This window comes from Amblyraja radiata, chromosome 5 (genome assembly GCF_010909765.2).
Source record: "Amblyraja radiata isolate CabotCenter1 chromosome 5, sAmbRad1.1.pri, whole genome shotgun sequence".
NCBI classification, from domain to species: domain Eukaryota; kingdom Metazoa; phylum Chordata; class Chondrichthyes; order Rajiformes; family Rajidae; genus Amblyraja; species Amblyraja radiata.
The window spans coordinates 32559058-32578922 of record NC_045960.1 but is presented as its reverse complement, the minus strand read 5'-3'; the positions used below and the strand labels follow the sequence as shown (position 1 = coordinate 32578922).

The 19865-nt window shown below is 43.1% G+C and overlaps 1 protein-coding gene across 6 annotated transcripts in view; it reads left to right on the top strand.

Annotated features, from left to right (window-relative positions):
- The first annotated feature begins 3299 nt into the window (after positions 1-3299).
- The window catches only part of bclaf1 (BCL2 associated transcription factor 1), a 44906-nt gene continuing 28340 nt past the window's right edge, over positions 3300-19865 (top strand). For 3 of the 6 annotated variants that reach the window (XM_033020957.1, XM_033020958.1, XM_033020954.1), the window contains exons 1-2: positions 3373-3479; positions 16563-16710. In XM_033020957.1, the coding sequence (XP_032876848.1) occupies positions 16601-16710 (110 nt within the window). In that variant the 5' untranslated portion in view covers positions 3373-3479; positions 16563-16600. Of the gene's footprint in view, positions 3529-5312; positions 5376-16562; positions 16711-19865 lie in introns of all 6 variants that reach the window. The other 3 variants (XM_033020956.1, XM_033020959.1, XM_033020955.1) reach the window with 3 other exon arrangements.

The window sequence follows — 19865 nt, the reverse complement described above, 5'->3', positions numbered from 1 at the left end:
CATCTATGGCAGGAACCCACGTTCTCTGAAGAATGAGGACATCGCGGATACCATGCTGGGGCCTCAAATAAAAATGCAGGGATTGGAGAGATACAGATTATGTACAAGCAGAGGAAATTAGTTTATCTTAGCATCATGTTCGGCCCAGACCGGCCCAGGGACTGTTCCTGTGCTATATTGTTCTGTTCTAATAAGCTGCAGGAAAAAGGAATTCTAAGCCATGAAGTGATCATTCTTACCACTGGTACAGCCAATTGGAGCATTTGTGGGTTCTCCATTAGACACACAACTTTTGTTGGCATCAATCTGCACTGAGAATGTGTCTGCTGCAGGTAAATTGGTTAGGATTAAAGTTGACATGTGGGTTAATTTTTGCAGGCAAATTTGAGACCATGCTCCGCAAGTATTCTCGACTGATACATTCAAAAGTTTAATTGAGGAGCAAAGATCAGAACAGTGGTCTTGAACTTCTACAGGTGTACAGTAGAGAGTATATTGACTGGTTGTATCACGGCCTGGTTCGGCAACTTGAACGCTCAGGAGCGAAGAAGACTGCAAAAAGTTACAGGAGTCGCTGCCTCGAAAAGGCAGCCAGCATCATCAGAGACCCACATCACCCTCATTTCACCCCTGCCATAAGGAAGTAGATATAGGAGTCGGAAACCTGTAACATTAGGAACAGCTTCTTCCCTCCAACCATCAGACTATTAAACACAACAGCCTCCAAATAAGTTCTGAACTACATAGACTTGGGAGCATTGGTTTTGTCCTTTGTCTTATTATTGTGTGTTTGTTTTTATGTATCTGTATATATATATATATATATATATATATACACACACACACATAAAACTCTGATCTTGGATGTGTATTTATTTGTTTATGTGTTTGTGTGTAATCACATCTTCGTGAAAAAATGATGCGGTAACGATAAAATGTTTACATATTCCGGTAGAGATTTTTCCCGTGGTCCAAAATCGTCTCTGAAAATTTCAGGTTTTATTTCTCGAGTTATTACTGAAAATGTTCAAAAATCTGACAAAACTTTGAAATAAAAATGACTGTCTTTCGCTGATGACGTCACCATGGGTCAGCGTGCCCTTCTTCCTCGCGCTGCGTGTGACGTCACCCACCCCCCCCCCCCCCACACGACCTCTCCCTCCTCCCCCCCGTTATTCAAGAATCTGCCCACCCCGCTCCAAAAGACGCAGAAAGAACGAGCAAGTCGGGCCCACCACGCTCGTCGGCCGCCCCGCTCGCCGGCCGTCCCGCTCGCCGAGTCCACGTCCCCTCCTCTCTGCCCTTGTTGAGGGGACGGGACCGAGTTGTCGGGTCCTCGGGTCAGGTCCTGTCTCTCTGCCCTCCCTCTCTCTGCCCTCCCTCTCTCTGCCCTCCCTCTCTCTTCCCCCCTCTCTCTTCCCCCCTCTCTCTTCCCCCTCTCTCTTCCCCCTCTCTCTTCCCCCTCTCTCTGCCCCCCTCTCAGCCCTCCCTCTCTCTGCCCCTCTCTCTCTGCTCCCTTCTCTCAGCCCTCCCTCTCTCTGCCCTTCCTCTCTCTCCCCTCCCTCTCTCTGCCATCCCTCTCTCTGCCCCCCTCTCTCTTCCCCCTCTCTCTGCCCCCTCTCTCTGCCCCCCCTCTCTCAGCCCTCCCTCTCTCTCTCTCTGCCCTCCCTCTCTCTGACCTCCGTCTCTCTGCCCTAAATCTCTCTCCCCACTCTCTCTCTCTGCCCTCCCTCTCTCTGCCCTTCGCTCTCTGCACTCCCTCTCTCTCTCTGCCCCCTCCCTCTTCTATCTGCCCACTCTCTCTACCCCCTCCCTCTCTCTGCCCTCTCTATCTCTCTGCCCCCTCCCTCTCCCTCTCTAGCCATGCCTGCGAGTTGGGGGTATGCGTGAGTGGATAGGGCGGGGATGGGGTAAAAGGAGCGAATGACTAATATTAATATAATATCAAGGGGGGTGGTTAGTGTGTGTGTGGAGGTGGATAGTGTGTCTATGACGCCGCAGGTATGTGTGTGTGCTTATATATACATACATATGTATATATATATGTATATTTGTTTATATATATATATATATAGGGGGTGTGCACGTAAGGTCATAGGGCTTGACGCACGGAGCTGCTCAATCCATCTGGAGGACATCCGTAACTTCCGGTATATGTTATTAATGCAGGAAACGCGTACTTTCCTACCTGTTAAAAACCGCCAAAATGTTGAATTTCTGCGCTGTAAAAAATTGTGGAAGTCGGGGTAAGTGTGAGAGACATGTACCCAACTTCAGAATTCCAAAAGTGAAGCGAAATGAAGGTAAAGAGAAGCGAGAGCTGAAGGGACAACAACAGCTAAAGTGCTTGGCGAACATTGGCCGTGCAGATATCGGAATTGAAAATATTGGGAATTATCGCATTTGCTCACTGCATTTCATCAACAGTAAGGCATTATTTGTGGTTTTCTTGATTCCTTTGGTATCTAAAAAGTCTCAGAAGTGATAAATCTGGCTGTACTTTGCTTCAGAGGCGTTTTCTTTTTGTATGTAAAAACCCACTTGAGAACCATGGGCGATTTAAAAAATTTACAGCCAGATTTATCACTTCTGAAACTTTTTAGATGCCAAAGGAATCAAGAAAAAACACAAATAATGCCTTAGTTGATGAAATGCAGTGAGCAAACGGCCAATGTTCGCCAAGCACTTTGGCTGTTGTTGTCCCTTCGCTCTCGCTTCTATCTACCGTAATTTCTCCTCACTTTTGGAATTCTGAAGTAGGCTAAATGTCTCTCACGCTTATCCCGATTTCCATAATTATTTACCGTACAAAAATTGACAATTTCGGTGGGCTAAGCTGGAAACAATGGTAAGTGCTTACCTGCAGTTCATCGCGTGTACTCCACTTGGCGTAGCGTAGCAACAGTACGGGTCATGGGTCGTGACCCGACTGCTGTGAAACCTCCCTATACAAATATATATGTATACATAGAAAAATGTGTGTACGTTCATATATATACTGTATATATACACACACTGAACTTTGCCTTTTCATTTATTATATTGTTTACAGTGTACTATGTTTACATATTCTATTGTGATGCTGCAAGTAAGAATTTCATTGTTCTGTCTGAGACATACGACAATAAAACACTCATGACACACTCGATTCCCTGAATTTCTTTGCACCTCTCACAAGGTGATGATGCCTTCAGCCGCGGGTGTCAGGGACCGGGACACCCGCCTCCGTCAGTCCGTGTAGAGCGCCGCTCTCCTGGCAAGTGCTGGAACTGCAGTGGGTTGGCCAGCGGGGGAGACCGGGCCAACTGCCACTGAAACTCCGTGTAGAGAGCGCCCCTCCCCTGGCTGGAGCGGGAACTGCAGTGGGTTTGGCCAGCGCTCGTCAAAGGAGAAACCAACGCTGCCCGATCCGATCGCCCCTGTTGTTCGGGAGTCAAGATGGCGTCCGGTAGCGTTTGATGGATGCCAGGAATTGGCAGGTTTGTGCCAAGACGCGAGATCAGATCTAGCTGCCCCCACAAGTCGAGGGTGACCGAGTGATTGAGTAAAATAAGTCGGTTTAATGGTGGGCTGTGAGGGTAATAGTGGCTCTATCCGCTCCAAGGCGCAGCGCCGTGCGGGGCAGACGGTTCAAAATGGCTTTTCTTCGCCTGCGCCAGGAGTCGATTTTATGGCGAAATAAATGTCCCACCGGCTCCGGCCGTCGTCTGGGTGTCGGGGAGCCGTAGAAAGTCCAATGTAAACAAAATACGGGTTTGTCTTGACAGTTAGCAGCCAGTTTTTCCCTATCGTCGACGCGCTCTGTTGCTGTAATTGGCGTTTATTTGCGGCTGCCAGGGCCTGGTTTCAAGGGCTTGCTCTCAGTTTTGGGAATTGTTATGTTTAATAATTCCATGTACACTATGGAAACACAAGCCTGAGTTTATTACTCTCTAGGAGTTCAACCTCCGTCAACAGGCGGTTAGAATCGGCGTTTAAAATACTTTTGTTTCATATGTAATACGTGCACTTTTATTAATTTCCCCAATGGTCGCCAGGCCGAAAAGTGTTATCTATGGCGATTAGGAATGTTTGCCTACTAGTTCATTTAAAAAAAAAAATTTACCAATGGCGACGGTCATAATTCATGTTCTTCACATAAATGTTCGTGATTGAGGAGTTACTAAACCAGAGACTGCAAATAGGCAGTCAATTCAATTCAAAATGTATACTTCTCCCTCTTGAGTAGTCTTTTTCCCTTTTAAAATGAAGTTGTGATTTTTATTGCCTTCATTGGGTAATTATGCTTCTAGATGAAATATTGTGGTTATTTTTAGGAATTAATTTGAGCCATTTAATTTTGTGTTTTCTCAACCCCGAGGGAATAATCTCTGCAATGTTTTCCGGTACGTTAATCAGTAATTCAAGGATACGATAGCTCTTTATTTACAGGTGAAATGATAAAGATCAAATTGAATTTTTAAAAACGTTTTCTATGCTTTATTGGTTTGGTTATTGTTCTCTACTTAAATGTTGTGTTGGGTGAAAACACTGGACTTCAGCACCATGGAAACGCAAGCAACATTCCATGGAGGGAGAAGGTGTCATCATTCTTAATTCGCCCAATAGGAATAATTACTGTGGGCCCACAGTGGTAAACAATTAAAAATAAAGGGCAGCCTCCTCGCATGTCATGGTGAAGGGACAGTTTAAAAGAAACAAATTCTTTATGCAATATAGGAAAAGCAGGGCTGGATATTTATAAGAGTTTAATTAATGAAATCAACTGAAGGATTAAAACATTGATTAAAACATTGGGCCTGGATTAATATATGCACAAACTTTTCTCAGTCCAAAAATAAAGAGCTGCCTTCTTTCCTTCTTTTACTAATACCTAAAATATTGCCCTTTTATATACGACATTTTTAGCAATAATTTAAATTAAAAAAAATAATTTAAAAATGTTGCCCAATAAAATCTTAGTATTTTAATTCTTAAAGGGAAAACAGAACTGTTTTAAGTGGTAGTAGATATTAAATCAAATGCATATAAGACGTTTTCTACTAAGATTTGTGCATTTAGATAAAATGGTGAGAAAAGAGTCACATCATGGGCAGTAAGTGATTTTCTATTGAACAATAGATCAGGTTTTGATCTATAAATGACAATCGTCTAATGAGGGTCTCGACCCAAAACGTCACCTATTCCTTCTCACCAGAGATGGTCCCTGTCCCGCTGAGTTACTTCAGCATTCTGTGCTTATCCCCGAAATTGTTGATATGTGTGATTGGGACAAGCTATTCATTCTGGAAGCTGAAATCTCTTTATTCTAGCCTATACATATTCATTAAAGTTGGTCAAGAATGGAAACCTGGTCATGTTTCATGCCAAGTACGGTTAGTACTTTTATCTGCAAGTGAAGTAAATTATTTCAACAGCGTCTAAGAAATAGGATTGTCAGTTTGCATGGCATAAGTACTCAAGATATACACTGAGCCATTGAGAGAAAGCTCACCTTTTCTCTTAACTTTTCTATTTAAAATTGAATATGTTTTTATCCAATATCTCCAATTGTGTGATTGGTGTTTGGGAACATAAAATTTGTCATAACTGGGGAACAGAGAAAACTTACTTAATGAACATTGGTATGGGCATTGTTTCATTTTTTAAATCTCTTAACCTTAAAGCTTGAATGATTTTAGGAAATGTACGTAAGACAACTTGTGCAATCTTTAATTCAATTCTATGGGAACTGTAAAATGATACTATTATGCTCTTAATATAGATTTATTTTTTAAATAAAAAGTGCAGTGCTGTATTAATGTATCATTTGTTTTGGATTGGAAGGGTGACAAAAGATTTTGGTTGGTTAAAAGCAGAGTTAAAATCCCATTTGGAATCTTTGCTCAAGCAGTGGAACAACTGAAGTATCAGGAAGGGATATGAAATAGAGTTGGACTTTTCAGGTTCAAAATTCCATTGAGAAGTCTCTTCAGGTTTTTGTTCTTGGCATTAAATTGAATTGCACAGTGCTAGGTTTGCAGCGGTTGTGATAATTGAAAATGGATAATTGAAATAATTGAAAATGGATATATTGATTTATAATGATAGATGATCACTGTGGATGTAAAAATAAAAAATGTTAAGTTTTTAATGCCTGTGATTACGTTTCAAAGTCCAGCACAGAGATCCAAATTTATTTCTGAGATAAAGTTACAATTTAATGGCAATGCACCAGTGGGAAAATATCAGGTATCAAACATAAAAAGTGGCGGGAATACATATCTGAATCATCTATCCAATACAGTACTAGAAATTTTGAAGTGAAATTTCTCAATTAAGATATGTTCATTTCACGTGAGTTTCTTTCAGAACTCTTTCCCTGAATCTAATGAAATTCATGTACTTAATATTCTTCATGTTTTTCAAAGTATTTGAGTGATTTAATGTGCATTAATGCTCCATTTGAAATTAATAATTCTCATTAAAATAATTAGTTCTCTCAAATTGAAAACCACATGAACAAATTAGTTTCTTTCATTGTTGCGTGAGCTTTATCCTGACATTACAGTTCCTTGCAATCAGGTTGTTGAACTGAAGCATTGATTTGTTTTGCAAATAAAAATAATACTGTTGAACAGTTTTCTATGTTGAACTGGCTTTCAAATTTTAAATAAACTGGAACTGTTGAAGTTCCAATCATTCCTCCCTCATGGACACATTGATTTTCCCTGAATGAAAGGTGCCTTAAGACATGCAAATATTAAACAAACACAAAATAGTCTTATTGGTCAATTGAAAGTGGTGGAAAGCTTTTGTTGAATACAATATCTCAATATATACTCAATAAACATACTGCTGGCTATTTTAAAGATGGTTAACTGGGGGGGGGGGGGGGGTAGCTATCTTTGTAGATGACAGCATTTATGGTATATTTGGATAATTTAGTTTTACATTCTTTTAATTACTTCGAACAAAATGATATTTGAAGGGCATTCCAATTTCAACAATTTTAACTTAGTTTTGGTCAGTTTGGTTTCTATTTACTACATTTTTTTCAAACTACTCGAGCTAGATTAAGGTATAACATTTTGAACAACAATGATGTATTCTGTTATAATAAGTGATAGGAGCATAATTAGGCCATTCGGCCCATCAAGTCTACGCCATTCAATCATGGCTGATCTACCTCTTCCTCCGAACTCCATTCTCCTGCCTTCGCTCCATAGCCCCTGACACCCGTACTAATCAAGAATCTATCTCTGCCGTAAAAATATCCATTAACTTGGCCTCAGCTTTCTATGGCAAAGAATTCCACAGATTCACCACTCTCTGACTATAGAAATTCCTCCTCATCTCTTTCCTAAAGGAAAGTCCTTTAATTCTGAGGCTATGACCTCTAGTTCTAGACCTTCCCACCAGTGGAAATATTCTCTCCACATCCACTCTATCCAAGCGTTTCACTATATGCTAAGTTTCAATGAGGTTCCCGTTCATTCTTCTAACCTTTAGTGAATACAGGCCCAGTGGCGTCAAACGCTTCTGGGATCATTCTTGTAAACCTTGTATGGTACAGTAATTAAATTGATATTGGTAGTAAAATAATGTGGGGGAAAGTAAAAAAAGGATTGATTTATTAAAACAATAAATTGACTTGAATGTCAAAGTTTAAAGTCTTATCATATTGTCCAGTTATTAAAATAAATACAAAAAGTACCGTTTGCAGAAGTAAAACCTTGGATGACCATTCAAAAGAAACAACCTAAATTTTCTAAGTTGTAATGTAACTTTTTGTGTCGATCTTCAACAACAAACTACCAATGAGGTGTTGGCAAAAGAGCTTTTTAAATGATTTATGAGGTAATCTTAGTAATGCAACACTTAGTTGAGATTTTGTTCCAGCCTGTAATCTGATTGTAATTGATTAGAGATGATTTACCACAATTATATAGGACCCTGGTGAAACTGCATCCAGAGTATTGTGTGCAGGTCTGATCTCTCTACCCAAGAATGAAAAAAGTTGTAGAGGACGTGTAGTGAAGGTTCACCTAATGAATTCCTAGTTAATTAATTGCAAAAGGAGAAATACTAAGCAGATTGGGCCAACATTTTTAAAACAACAAAATATTTAATTGAAGCATAGAATATTTTTTTACAGAGCTCAACATGATCGATGTGGACTTAATGTGTTCCTTGGCAGAGTATTTATTTCCATGGATCACAGCATTGTGTGAAGGCTATGTCATTCGCAAAGAGGATAGTGAATCTTTGGAATTTTCTACCCTTGGGACTCTATTCCTTGGCGTGCAGGAAGATGAGGGGTGATCTTAGAGAGGTGTATAAGATCATAATAGGAATAGATCGGGTAGATGTACAGAGTCTCTTGCCCAGAGTAGGTGAATCGAGGACCAGAGGACATAGGTTTAAGGTGAAGGGGAAAAGATTTAATATGAATCTGAGGGGTAACTTTTTCACACAAAGGGTGGTGGCAGGACTCGAAATTAGCGGTTGCCCGGGTGCCAATGGCAACCTACAGTCCCACCGGGCAACCTAAAAGCCATGCCATTTTGCCCGGCTTGGCAAGCACCCAGGACACCTATCGTTTAATTCTGAGCAGGCCCCCTCTCGATCTCTCTCTCTGTCACTCTCCGTCTCCGCCCCGCCATCCGTATCGGGTCTCAGGTCTCCGCTCGCTCCTCATCCGCTGGCACAGCAGGCCGCCTTATACATGCGCACTGCCACAGCCTGCACATCCTCCCCCTGCACATGCGCACAACCATGGCCAGCATATCATCGGCCGTGGTTGTGCGCATGTGCCGCCCTGCACATGCGCACTGCCTCGGCAACTGGTCGGCATCAGCCACTTTCTCCCTCCCTTTGCATTGTGGGAGATCTGGCCACCATTGCTGTCCGGTCGCCGCCTCACCGCGACCGCTGAAAACCAACGCAGAATCACTCCCTGGAGCTGGAGTAACTCCCTGGAGTAACTCTTCCTTCTTGGTTTCCTGTTCCTCCAAACATATTCGAAATGGAATTTAAACTGTAGTGGACCCACCACCACCAAACTCCAAACTCTGAAAAATAACAGCCTATTGCATTTTATTTGTTTATTTATTGTGTATATATATGGTCTATGGTATGCAGACACACTGCACGTTTATGTCCTGTCCTGTATTATGTTTACATCAGGCACGTGCCGTGAGTAATTACTCAAGGTAGGCAGGCGGCTTTAAAAAAAAAATCTTAAACCATGCATGCGCAGATTATTCTCTCCTTAAAAATAAAAAATAAAAATAAGTAGCAATTCAATTTGCCCAAGGCTTCTAAATCTCCTTCATTTTTTAATTACTGAATGGGTGGGGGACGGAGGATGAAGACAGGTGGAGAGATGGTGGGGAAAACGGGGGCACACCGGGACGTTGAATCAGTTGTCATCTTATTGAATGACAATACTAATTCAAGGGACCAATTGGAGGTAGAGTTCCTTTCACAGCGTGTGGAGAGTCTGTGCCAGGGGTTAAAGATGCGGGGATGGCAGGAGTGTTGAGAAGGAGGGGGTCGGAGATCATATCAGACTCACTCACCGCTGCCGCAGCGCTCCGGGCACGGACAGCAGAACTGGCCGCCACTTCCGGGGAAGGAAGCAGCTCGGGTGACTGCGAGCGGCCGCCGGGACCCGACAGCAGAACCGGCTGCGACTTCAGCGCCTTCTGCCGGCCCGCTCACCTCTGGCAGTGCTCTCCGACTGAACACCTCTCACCTGCCGCTCGCTGGCTTCACTGATATCAGTTGCTTCCTGCAAATCCTTAAATTCCCACAGTTGAGTAACCTCAATTGGTCCTTTGAGCGCGCTGTTGGAATTTAAGGATTTGCGGGAAGCCGGCCGGCGAGCGGCAGGAGAGAGGAGTTCAGACGGAGAACACTGCCAGAGGTGAGTGGGGACCAGCAGAAGGGGCTGAAGTGGCAGCCGGTTCTGCTGTCTGGTCCCGGCAGCCGCTCGCAGTCACCCGAGCTGCTTCCTTCCTCGGAAGTGGCGGCCAGTTCTGCTGTCCGTGCCCGGAGCGTCGCAAGTGGGTTACTGGCCCCGATCCCCTCCGTCATAATGCTCCTGCCTTCCCCGCAACTTTACCCCGGGCCAGACTCCTCAAACACTGTGAAAGGAGCTCTTCCCCACCCCCCCAACCCACCCCAGCAAATACAGTATTTAAAAACATAAAGTACCAAGAAATGTACTTACCACGGTATTGGTACACAAACTCCATTCTTCTCTCTTTGCTTCCTAACATACCCTTCAGATAATGGCAATCCATATTTGAAAAACCCGCTAAGAAACTTGCGCTGCGCATGCGCAGCACTGCAAAGGCAGAATTTCAGCTCCGCTTGAAATTGACGGCTTCAAGCAGCGCGGACGGCACGTGGGCTGCACAGACCTTCACATGTTACAAGTGCTGCGGTTGAAAGCCACGGAAAATTATGCCTACCTAAGAGATCGATCTCTTTGATGGGCATAATTCTCCCATGCCTTTACTATTTATATTTAAAAATTACCGTCATAATTTTAGTCAGGGTAGGCAATGCCTACCTTGCCTACCCTGACGGCACGTGCTTGGTTTACATATTCTGTTGTGCTGCAGCAAGCAAGAATTTAATTGTCCTATCTGGGACACATGACAATAAAACTCTCTTGACTCTTGACTTGGACGGAAGCAAAAAAAGTTTATTGGGGAAAAAAGAGCTACCTTAACTTTAGTTGCGTCTGGTTGGATACCTATGGTAGGGTGAAGACTATTCTATGCTTTAATTGTGCGGGGGAACTCCATGGAGCAGCCAGCATCTCTGGATAGAAGAAATTGGGTGACGTTTCAGGTAGAGACCCTTCTTTAGATTTCCTCTGGTTTTAGTGTTTTTAGTTTAATTTAAAGATATAGCTTTGAAACAGACCCTTCGGCCCACCGAGTCCACGCCGACCACCAATTACCCGTACACTAGTTCTATCCCACACATTAGCGACGTATTAACTTACATCGCTAATGTGTGGGATAGAACTAGTGTCAAAAAAGAGAGTCAAGAGTGTTTTATTCTCTCATGTCCCAGTTAGAACAGTGAAATCCTTACTTGCAGCAGCACAACAGAATATTTAAACATAGTTCTCTGTAACAATGTTACAAACGAGTAAACAAAACTCCATACAGACAGCACCCATATTCAGGATCAATTCCGGGTCTCTGGCAATTTTAGGCAGCAACTTTATGGCCAATGTACTGCCCCATAGTCTTGAACTGATTTAAAACATACAGTGATTGTAAAGGGGGACATAGAGTCACTTAGAGATTTAAGACTGAAAATGGATAGTTTTTTTTTAGTAACCAAAGTTATCAATGTATAATTTTGTGTGTGTTGGAAAATAAAGTATAGCGGCACAGCTGGTGGACTTGCTGCCTCACACGCCAGAGATCTGTGTTTGATCCTGTTCTCGGGCACTGTCTGTGTTGAATTTGCACTTTCTCCCTGGAAGCATGTGGGTTTCCTCCCACATCCCAAAGACGCATTGGCTTTGTAGGTTAACTTGTCTCTGTAAAATTGCCCCTAATGTGTTGGGAGTGAGTGAGGAAAGTGGGATAACAGAACTTGTGAATGGGTAGACAAAAATGCTGGAGAAACTCAGCAGGTGAGGCAGCATCTATGGAGCGAAGGAGATAGGCGACGTTTTGGGTCGAGACCATTCTTCAGACTGATGTGAGGGTGTGGGGGGGGGGGGGGGCGGGGGAAGAAGAAAGGAAGTGATGGAGACTGGGCTGTGGGAGACCTAGGAAGCGGAAGAGAAAACAGGGACTACCTGAAATTGGAGGTCAATGTTCATACCGCTGGGGTGTAAACTGCCCAAATGAAATATGAGGTGCTGCTCCTCCAATTTACGGTGGGCCTCGCTCTGGCCATGGAGGAGGCCCAGGACAGAAAAGTTGGATTCGGAATGGGAGGGGGAGTTGAAGTGTTGAGCCTCCGGGGTGATCAGATTGGTTATTGCGAACCGAGCGGAGGTGTTGGGCGAAGCGATCGCCAAGCCTGCGCTTGGCTTAACCGATGTAGGGCAGCTGACACCTAGAGCAGCGGATGCAATAGATGAGGTTGGAGGAGGTGCAGGTGAACCTCTGCCGCACCTGGAAAGACTGCTTGGGCCCTTGAATGGAGTCAAGGGGGAAGGTAAAGCGACATGTGTAGCATTTTCTGCAGTTGCAAGGGAAAGTGCCAGGAGAGGGGTGGTTTGGGTGGGAAGGGACTAATTGACCAGGGAGTTACGGAGGGAGCAGTCTCTGCCGAAAGCTGACAGGAGAGGAGGTGGGAAGATGTGGCCAGTGGTGGGATCCCGTTGGTAGACAAAGCTGGAGAAAATCAATGGGTGAGGCAGCATCTGGAGCGAAGGAATAGGCGACGTTTCGGTTCGAGACCCTTCTTCAGACTGATGTCGGGAGGGGTGGGGGGTGGGAAAAAGAAAGATGCGGAGACAGTAGGCTGTGGGAGAGCTGGGAATGGGAGGGGAAGGAGGGAGAAAGCAAGGACTACCTGGAATTGCAGGAAGGAACTGCAGATGCTGGTTTAAACCAAAGACAGACACAACATGCAGGACTTTAGAACAGTCTGACTGTCCCTGATTAGATTTTATCTCTAAGGTACACAAAATTGCTGGGGAAACTCAGCGGGTGCAGCAGCATCTATGGAGCGAAGGAAATAGGCGACGTTTCGGGCCGAAACCCTTCTTCAGACTGATGGGGGGTGGGAGAAAGATTTTATCTCTGTTTGCTTTGTTGTTACCTTCTCGCTAACAATTATCTATTCTACTTTTTCTTGATCTCCACCCCCTTTGTCTCGTTCTCACACCTGACACTTCCTTATCTCTGTCTCCTCCTCCCTTGACTCTCAGTCCGAAGAAGGTTCTCGACCCGAAACGTCACCCATTCCTTCTCTCCAGAGATGCCGTCTGTCCTGCTGAGTTACACCATCATTTTGGCCTACCCTTGTATTGTACTTGTACTTACACTTCACTCCCTGATTTCCCATATTTGACAGGTGGAGCATATTATTTTACTGACTGTCACAAATGCCCCTTTAATACACACTTAAAATAAATTAAGGAGAAGTAAAGCCTTATCTTCTATGTGCTCAACCTGAGAACGGGTCCCTACCTGTACTTGAAATTTTAAACTGCTCTAGCTCCTCTCTGCTGCGAATACTGCCGGCCCCGGAAAGTACCATTAAAACCATGTGGAATTCTCTGCCACAGAAGGTAGTTGAGGCCAGTTCATTGGCTATATTTAAGAGGGAGTTAGATGTGGCCCTTGTGGCTAAAGGGATCAGGGGGTATGGAGAGAAGGCAGGGATGGGATACTGAGTTGGATGATCAGCCATGATCATAGGGCTGGATGGCCTACTCCTGCACCTATTTTCTATGTTTCTAAAACAGTGGATGGTGAAATAAAGAAAAGGAACACTGATTGCAATTAACCAAACGATTTAGATGCATCTTATCATAATCCAGTTGAATAACTTTGGAAGTGTAAATAATTAGGTTACTTTTAACATTAGATCACTGCTATCTATTTCAATTAATTTTTCTATGCCTAAACTTGTCCTCCAGAGTGTAAGTTCTCTGTTTGAAACAAGGATAAGAATGACGTTCGCATTTCAATTGTGTTAAAGAGTTAAAATGATATTGCATCACTTTGTGTCCATTAATACAGCTGATGTATGTTATCTGATACAAAACTTTTTTTTGGAAAAGAAACAATAGTAATTTTCAATTTGCAGGGGAAAAAAACACATCGAAGAACAAAGTATCACTATCTCAATGCCGATTTATCGCACCACAAATAAGCCAAGGCCTGATCTCTAGCTGAATTGCAAAAAAACGTTTGCGTGAATTCATCCATATTCCTTATTGCCTCTATTTTGTCAATGTAACCTCCCCTTGTTTAGATCACCTTCTGTCACAACTTATCTCGCAATCACTGTTACATAAAATTCCTAATTGTTCAGATTTCAGCCACATGTACTTAAACTTTGAATGCCTCTTAGCCTTGCTGATTTGAAATAGTTTTCTCTTTATTTTAATTTGAAATTCATATCTGTGCTAAGAATTTTACCACAAGTTCTTTAACTTTGACGTTCGTGTCCATTCCTCGGCTTTTGTTGTGAGCAACACTGATGACCTATTTTAATAATTTTTCTTCTCTGACCTTGGAAAACCTTGAAACCCATTTCTTTCAACCATCCCAGAGCTCCCTCTGTTAATGAAACATGACATTTTCATTTTCTGAAGGATCTCAGCATTTTTTCTCAATCTCACAAATACTATTTAATATATTATGTTAATTATAGTGGTGTTAATTTGAATTTGAAATCTTCAGTGGAGATGTCACAGTTTTAGCAGCAGTTACACATTGTAAGTTGTACATTGTAACATTCCTAACCTTGTAGAGCATGATATTTGCGTTCAACTGGCTGAATTGATATGTTTTATTTCTTGGCTAAATATTGCCAGGTCCCATTTCAAGAATTAAATGTTGCGCAGAACATAATCCTTAGGATGAAGTTGGTATAATTTATCTATTCATGATCCCATGGATTATTTGAAGAAGGAATGATTTTTTTTCCAGTGTTTTGTTCAGCAACGCCCCTCAACCAGTACCTACCCAAAATTACAATGGTTCAACATCTGTTCATTGCTGTTTATCAGCATGTGCAAACTATCTGTTTTATTGAAGGTAGACACAAAATGCTGGAGTAACTCAGCCGGTCAGGCAGCATCGCTGGGGAGAAGGAATGGGTGACGTTTCGGGTCGAGACCCTTCTTCAGACTGATGTCAGGAGAGTGGGCGGGACAAAGATAGAATGTAGTCGGAGACAGTAAGACTAGTGGGAGAACTGGGAAGGGGAGGGAATGGAGAAAGAAAGGAAGGGCTATCTGAAGTTAGAGAACTAGATGTTTATACCGCTGGAGTGTAAACTACCCAAACGAAATATGAGGTGCTGTTCCCCCAATTAGCGCTGGGCCTCACTCTGACAATGGAGGAGGCCCAGGACAGAAAGGTCAGATTGGGAATGGAAGGGGAAGTGCTGAGCCACCGCGAGATCAGGTAGGTTAAGACGGACTGAGCTGAGGTGTTCAGCAAAATGATCGCCGAGCCAGCGCAGGGTCTCGCCGATGTAGAGAAGTTGACACCTGGAACAGCGGATACAGTAGATGAGGTTGGAGGAGGTGCAAGTGAACCTCTGCCTCACCTGGAAAGACTGGTGGGTCCTTGGATGGAGTCGAGGGGGGAGGTAAAGGGACAGGTGTTGCATCTCCTGCAGTTGCAGGGGAAAGTACCCGGCGGGGAGGGGGTGGTTTGGGTGGGAAGGGACGAGTGGACCAGGGAGTTTCGGAGGGAACGGTCTTTGCGGAAAGCAGAAAGGGGTGGAGATGGGAAGATGTGGCCAGTAGTGGGATCCTGTTGGAAGTGGCGAAAATGTTGGAGGATTATACGCTGTATGTGACAGCTGATGGCGTGGAAGGAGAGGACCCTTATCCTCACCTTCCACCCCAACAGCCCACTTGTCCTCACCTTCCACCCCATCAGCCCCCTTGTCTTCACCTTCCACCCTATCAGCCGTCGTATACTTGCACCAAGTCTTGAGTTTTTAAGTTTAAAAATGTATAGTTTCTTGTAAAATATAACATCAAATGTGAAGAAAGTTGATATGAACGACCATGGGGAAAAAGCTGAGTAAGATTCTGCAAAAATGTTTGCGCTATTGTGTACCATTTTGGTGTAGTTCCTTGATCTCACAAACAGACAGAAAAACAAGACGAGACTTTTAATTGTATACTAGACTAAGTGGGACCCGTTGGGTCCCATGTTCACACGGGAGGGCTGGTCCCCCAAAGCAATGTTCCACCTCACGGGGGGGGGGGGGGGGGGGGGGGGATATACTAGACTAAGTGGGACCCGTTGGGTCCCATGTTCACACGGGAGGGCTGGTCCCCCAAAGCAATGTTCCACCTCACGGGGGGGGGGGGGTGATATTTTGGATATGATACTCTTTATCTGATAACCTCATTGAAAGAGCAGTTCCTGTACTATGCAAAAACACAGGGTAGAAGAGAGATTGTGGCAGAGAAGCTATTTGAATTTATCAAAATTAATCCCCTAGCCATCTCAAACTGTCAATATTTATCTCCAAATGCATAGTCTATATTTTTGTGTATTCCTCCAAGAAGATTCAGTAAGATGCAGCCTGAATTTAATCATTAATAGATGATGGCACACTTGAAAAATATCTGTGACGTACTGAGCGGTTAGTGAATCAGTAGCAAATCGTTTCCACCTGTCACAGCTGCTTCCTTGAGCAAAAAAAAATGGAATCAGATTTGTGACAACAGGAAGCATGGGTATGTATGGATGCAAAGTGCATGATATGTGGAAGCATGACCCTTAAATGAGCATAGCTTTATAAATTTAGCTTTAATTAATGAGATGCTCTAGTAAGTGCAGTTAATGGTTTAACTTAAGATGTACAGTAAAATGCATGACTTCTCCTGTTTGTAGGTGAGCAATTTTGTTGAAAGTAATACCTGAAGATCAGCATGGTTCGATCTAATTCAAGATCTCATTCGTCGAGATCAAGGTCTCGATCTTGCTCCAGTTCTAGATCAAGATCGAATTCCAGATCCCGTTCTAGGAAAAAGAGATACAGGTAATGATTTTAGATGTGTTTACTTACTCTTGCTTATAATAATAGTTTCGTGTTTTGTGGGACTATTAATTTAGTTTAGAGATACAGCGCGGAAACAAGCCCTTCGACCCACCGAGCCCACAACGCCCAGCTATCCCAGCACACTATCGCTATCCTACACACACTAGGGACAATTTACACATACACCAAACCAATTAACCTACATACCTGTACGTCTTTGGAGTGTGGGAGGAAACTGAAGATCTCGTCGATATCCCACGCGGTCATGGGGAGAACATACAAGCTCTGTACAGACAGCAGCCGTAGCCGGGATCGAACCCAATTAAGGCAGCAACTCTAACCGCTGCGCCACCATGGCCGCCCAGATTATCTATTATCTATTCATATCCATCAACACTTCTATCTTAAAAGTTTTGGATAAGTATTAATGATAAGAATTGTAGCTTCCAAAGATTTAAGAAACTTTGATTTTAAAAAAAAATGGAATTTGGAAGAATGAAGCTGAGAATAAGGGTCATTACCCAAGGTCAGGATGTAGTCCTATGTGCAGATTTTCTCTCATGTCATACAAAGCACAATATCTCCATGTGTATTTCTTACTGGATAATTTTGGTCTCAGTACAAAAGAGTAATTGTAATCAATAATGATATTGAAAATAAATATCTGTAATCATTTAATTGAAGAATATGGGGAAAAGACAAGGCCGCGATCTAAACAGTTTATTGTCGCAAGATGGACCAAATTATCTTTTATGTTGCAAAATCCTGTCTTGGTAACTTCTAAGAGAAACGGGTTTGTTTTCTGGATACAGGATCACAGAAACTGGGTATAGGCTGCTGATAACCATATAACCATATAACAATTACAGCACGGAAACAGGCCATCTCGACCCTTCTAGTCCGTGCCGAACACGTATTCTCCCCTAGTCCCATATACCTGCGCTCAGACCATAACCCTCCATTCCTTTCCCATCCATATAACTATCCAATTTATTTTTAAATGATAAAAACGAACCTGCCTCCACCACCTTCCCTGGAAGCTCATTCCACACAGCCACCACTCTCTGAGTAAAGAAGTTCCCCCTCATGTTACCCCTAAACTTCTGTCCCTTAATTCTCAAGTCATGTCCCCTTGTTTGAATCTTCCCTACTCTCAGTGGGAAAAGCTTATCCACGTCAACTCTGTCTATCCCTCTCATAATTTTATCATCATCACTTGGCTTTTTTATTTTTTCTATCAAGATTCCATTCAAATCACAAAAGTGAGGGGTTTCAGCTTGTGTTGTACAGTAATGCTATAGAATTTCTATTCATGTAGAATTTTAAAGAATTTTACTATGATTTAGGCATTTGTTTAAGGATTTGGATGCAAACTTAATATACAGTGCATTCAGAAAGTATTCAGACCCCTTCACTTTTTCCACATTTTGTTACGTTACAGCCTTATTCTAAAATGGATTAAATTCATTTTTTTAATCATCAATCTATACACAATACCCCATAATAAAAAAGCGAAAACGGGTATTTAGACATTTTTGCAAAGTAATTAAAGATACATACCTGAAATATCACGTTTGCATAAGTATTCAGACCCTTTGCGATAACACTCAATATTGAGTTTAGGTTCATCCTGTTTCCATTGATTATCCTTGAGATGTTTCTACAACTAATTGGAGTCCACCAGTGGTAAATTAAATTGATTGGACAGGCACACACCTGTCAATATAAGGTCCCACAGTTGACAGTGCACGTCAGAGCAAAAACCAAGCCATGAAGACGAAGAAATTGTCCATAGACCTCCGAGACAGGATTGTGTCGAGACACAGATCTGGGGATGGATATAAAACAATTTCTGCAGCATTGCAGGTCCCGAAGAGCACAGTGGCCTCCGTCATTCTTAAAGGGCAGAACTTTGGAACTACGACTCTTCATAGAACTGGCCACCTGGCCAAACTGAGCAATCGGGGAGAAGGGCCTTTGTCAGGGAGGTGACCAAGAACCCGATGGTTTCTCTGACAGAGCGCCAGAGTTCCGCTGTGGAGATGGGAGAACCTTCCGGACAACCATATCTGCAGCACTCCACCAATCAGGCCTTTATGGTAGTGGCCGGACGGAAGCCATTCCTCAGTAAAAGGCACATGGCAGCCCTCTTGGAGTTTGCCAAAAGGCATGAAAAACAAGATTCTCTGGTCTGATGAAACCAAGATTGAACTCTTTGGCCGGAATGCCAAGTGTCACGTCTGGAGGAAACCAGGCACCACTCATCACCTGGCCAATACCATACCTACGGTGAAGCATGGTGGTGGCAGCATCATTCTGTGGGGATGTTTTTCAGCGGCAGGAACTGGGACACTAGTCAGGATCGAGGGAAAGAAGAACAGAGCAAAGTACAGAGAGATCCTTGATGAAAACATGTTTCAGAGTGTTCTAGACCTCAGACTGGGGTGGAGGTTAATCTTCCAACAGGACAACGACCATAAGCACACAGCCAAGACAACACAAGAGTGGCTTTGTGACAAGTCTGTGAATGTCCTTGAGTGGCCCAGCCAGAGCCCGGACTTGAACCCGATCGAACATATCTGGAGGGACCTGAAAATAACTGCATCGACGCTCCCCATCCAACCTGACAGTGCTTGAGAGGATCTGCAGAGAAGAATGGGAGAAATTACCCAAATACAGGTGTGCCAAGCTTGTAGCATCATACTCAAGAGGATTTGAGGCTGTAATCGCTGCCAAAGGTGCCTCAACAAAGTACTGAGCAAAGGGTCTGAATACATATGTAAATGTGATATTTCAGTTATTTCTTTTTAATTACTTTGCAAAATTTCTAAACAGCTGTTTTTGCTTTATTATGAGGTGTGTGTAGATTGGTGATTAAAAAAAAAGAATGTAATCCATTTTAGAATAAGGCTGTAACGTAACAAAATGTGGAAAAATTGAAGAGGTCTGAATACTTTCTGAATGCATTGGTAAATAAGATGCAATAACTGTTTAAACAAGAAGCATTTATTGTCTTAAATGTCCAGGCAGTGAAATGCTTTGTTTTGCATTGCAAATTCGTACAGCTGGCCTCGTCTAGGCAGTACACGAGTGTCGCCACATGTCTGCTGCTGACAGAGTTGCAAAATATCACCTATCATTATAATTTATAGGTT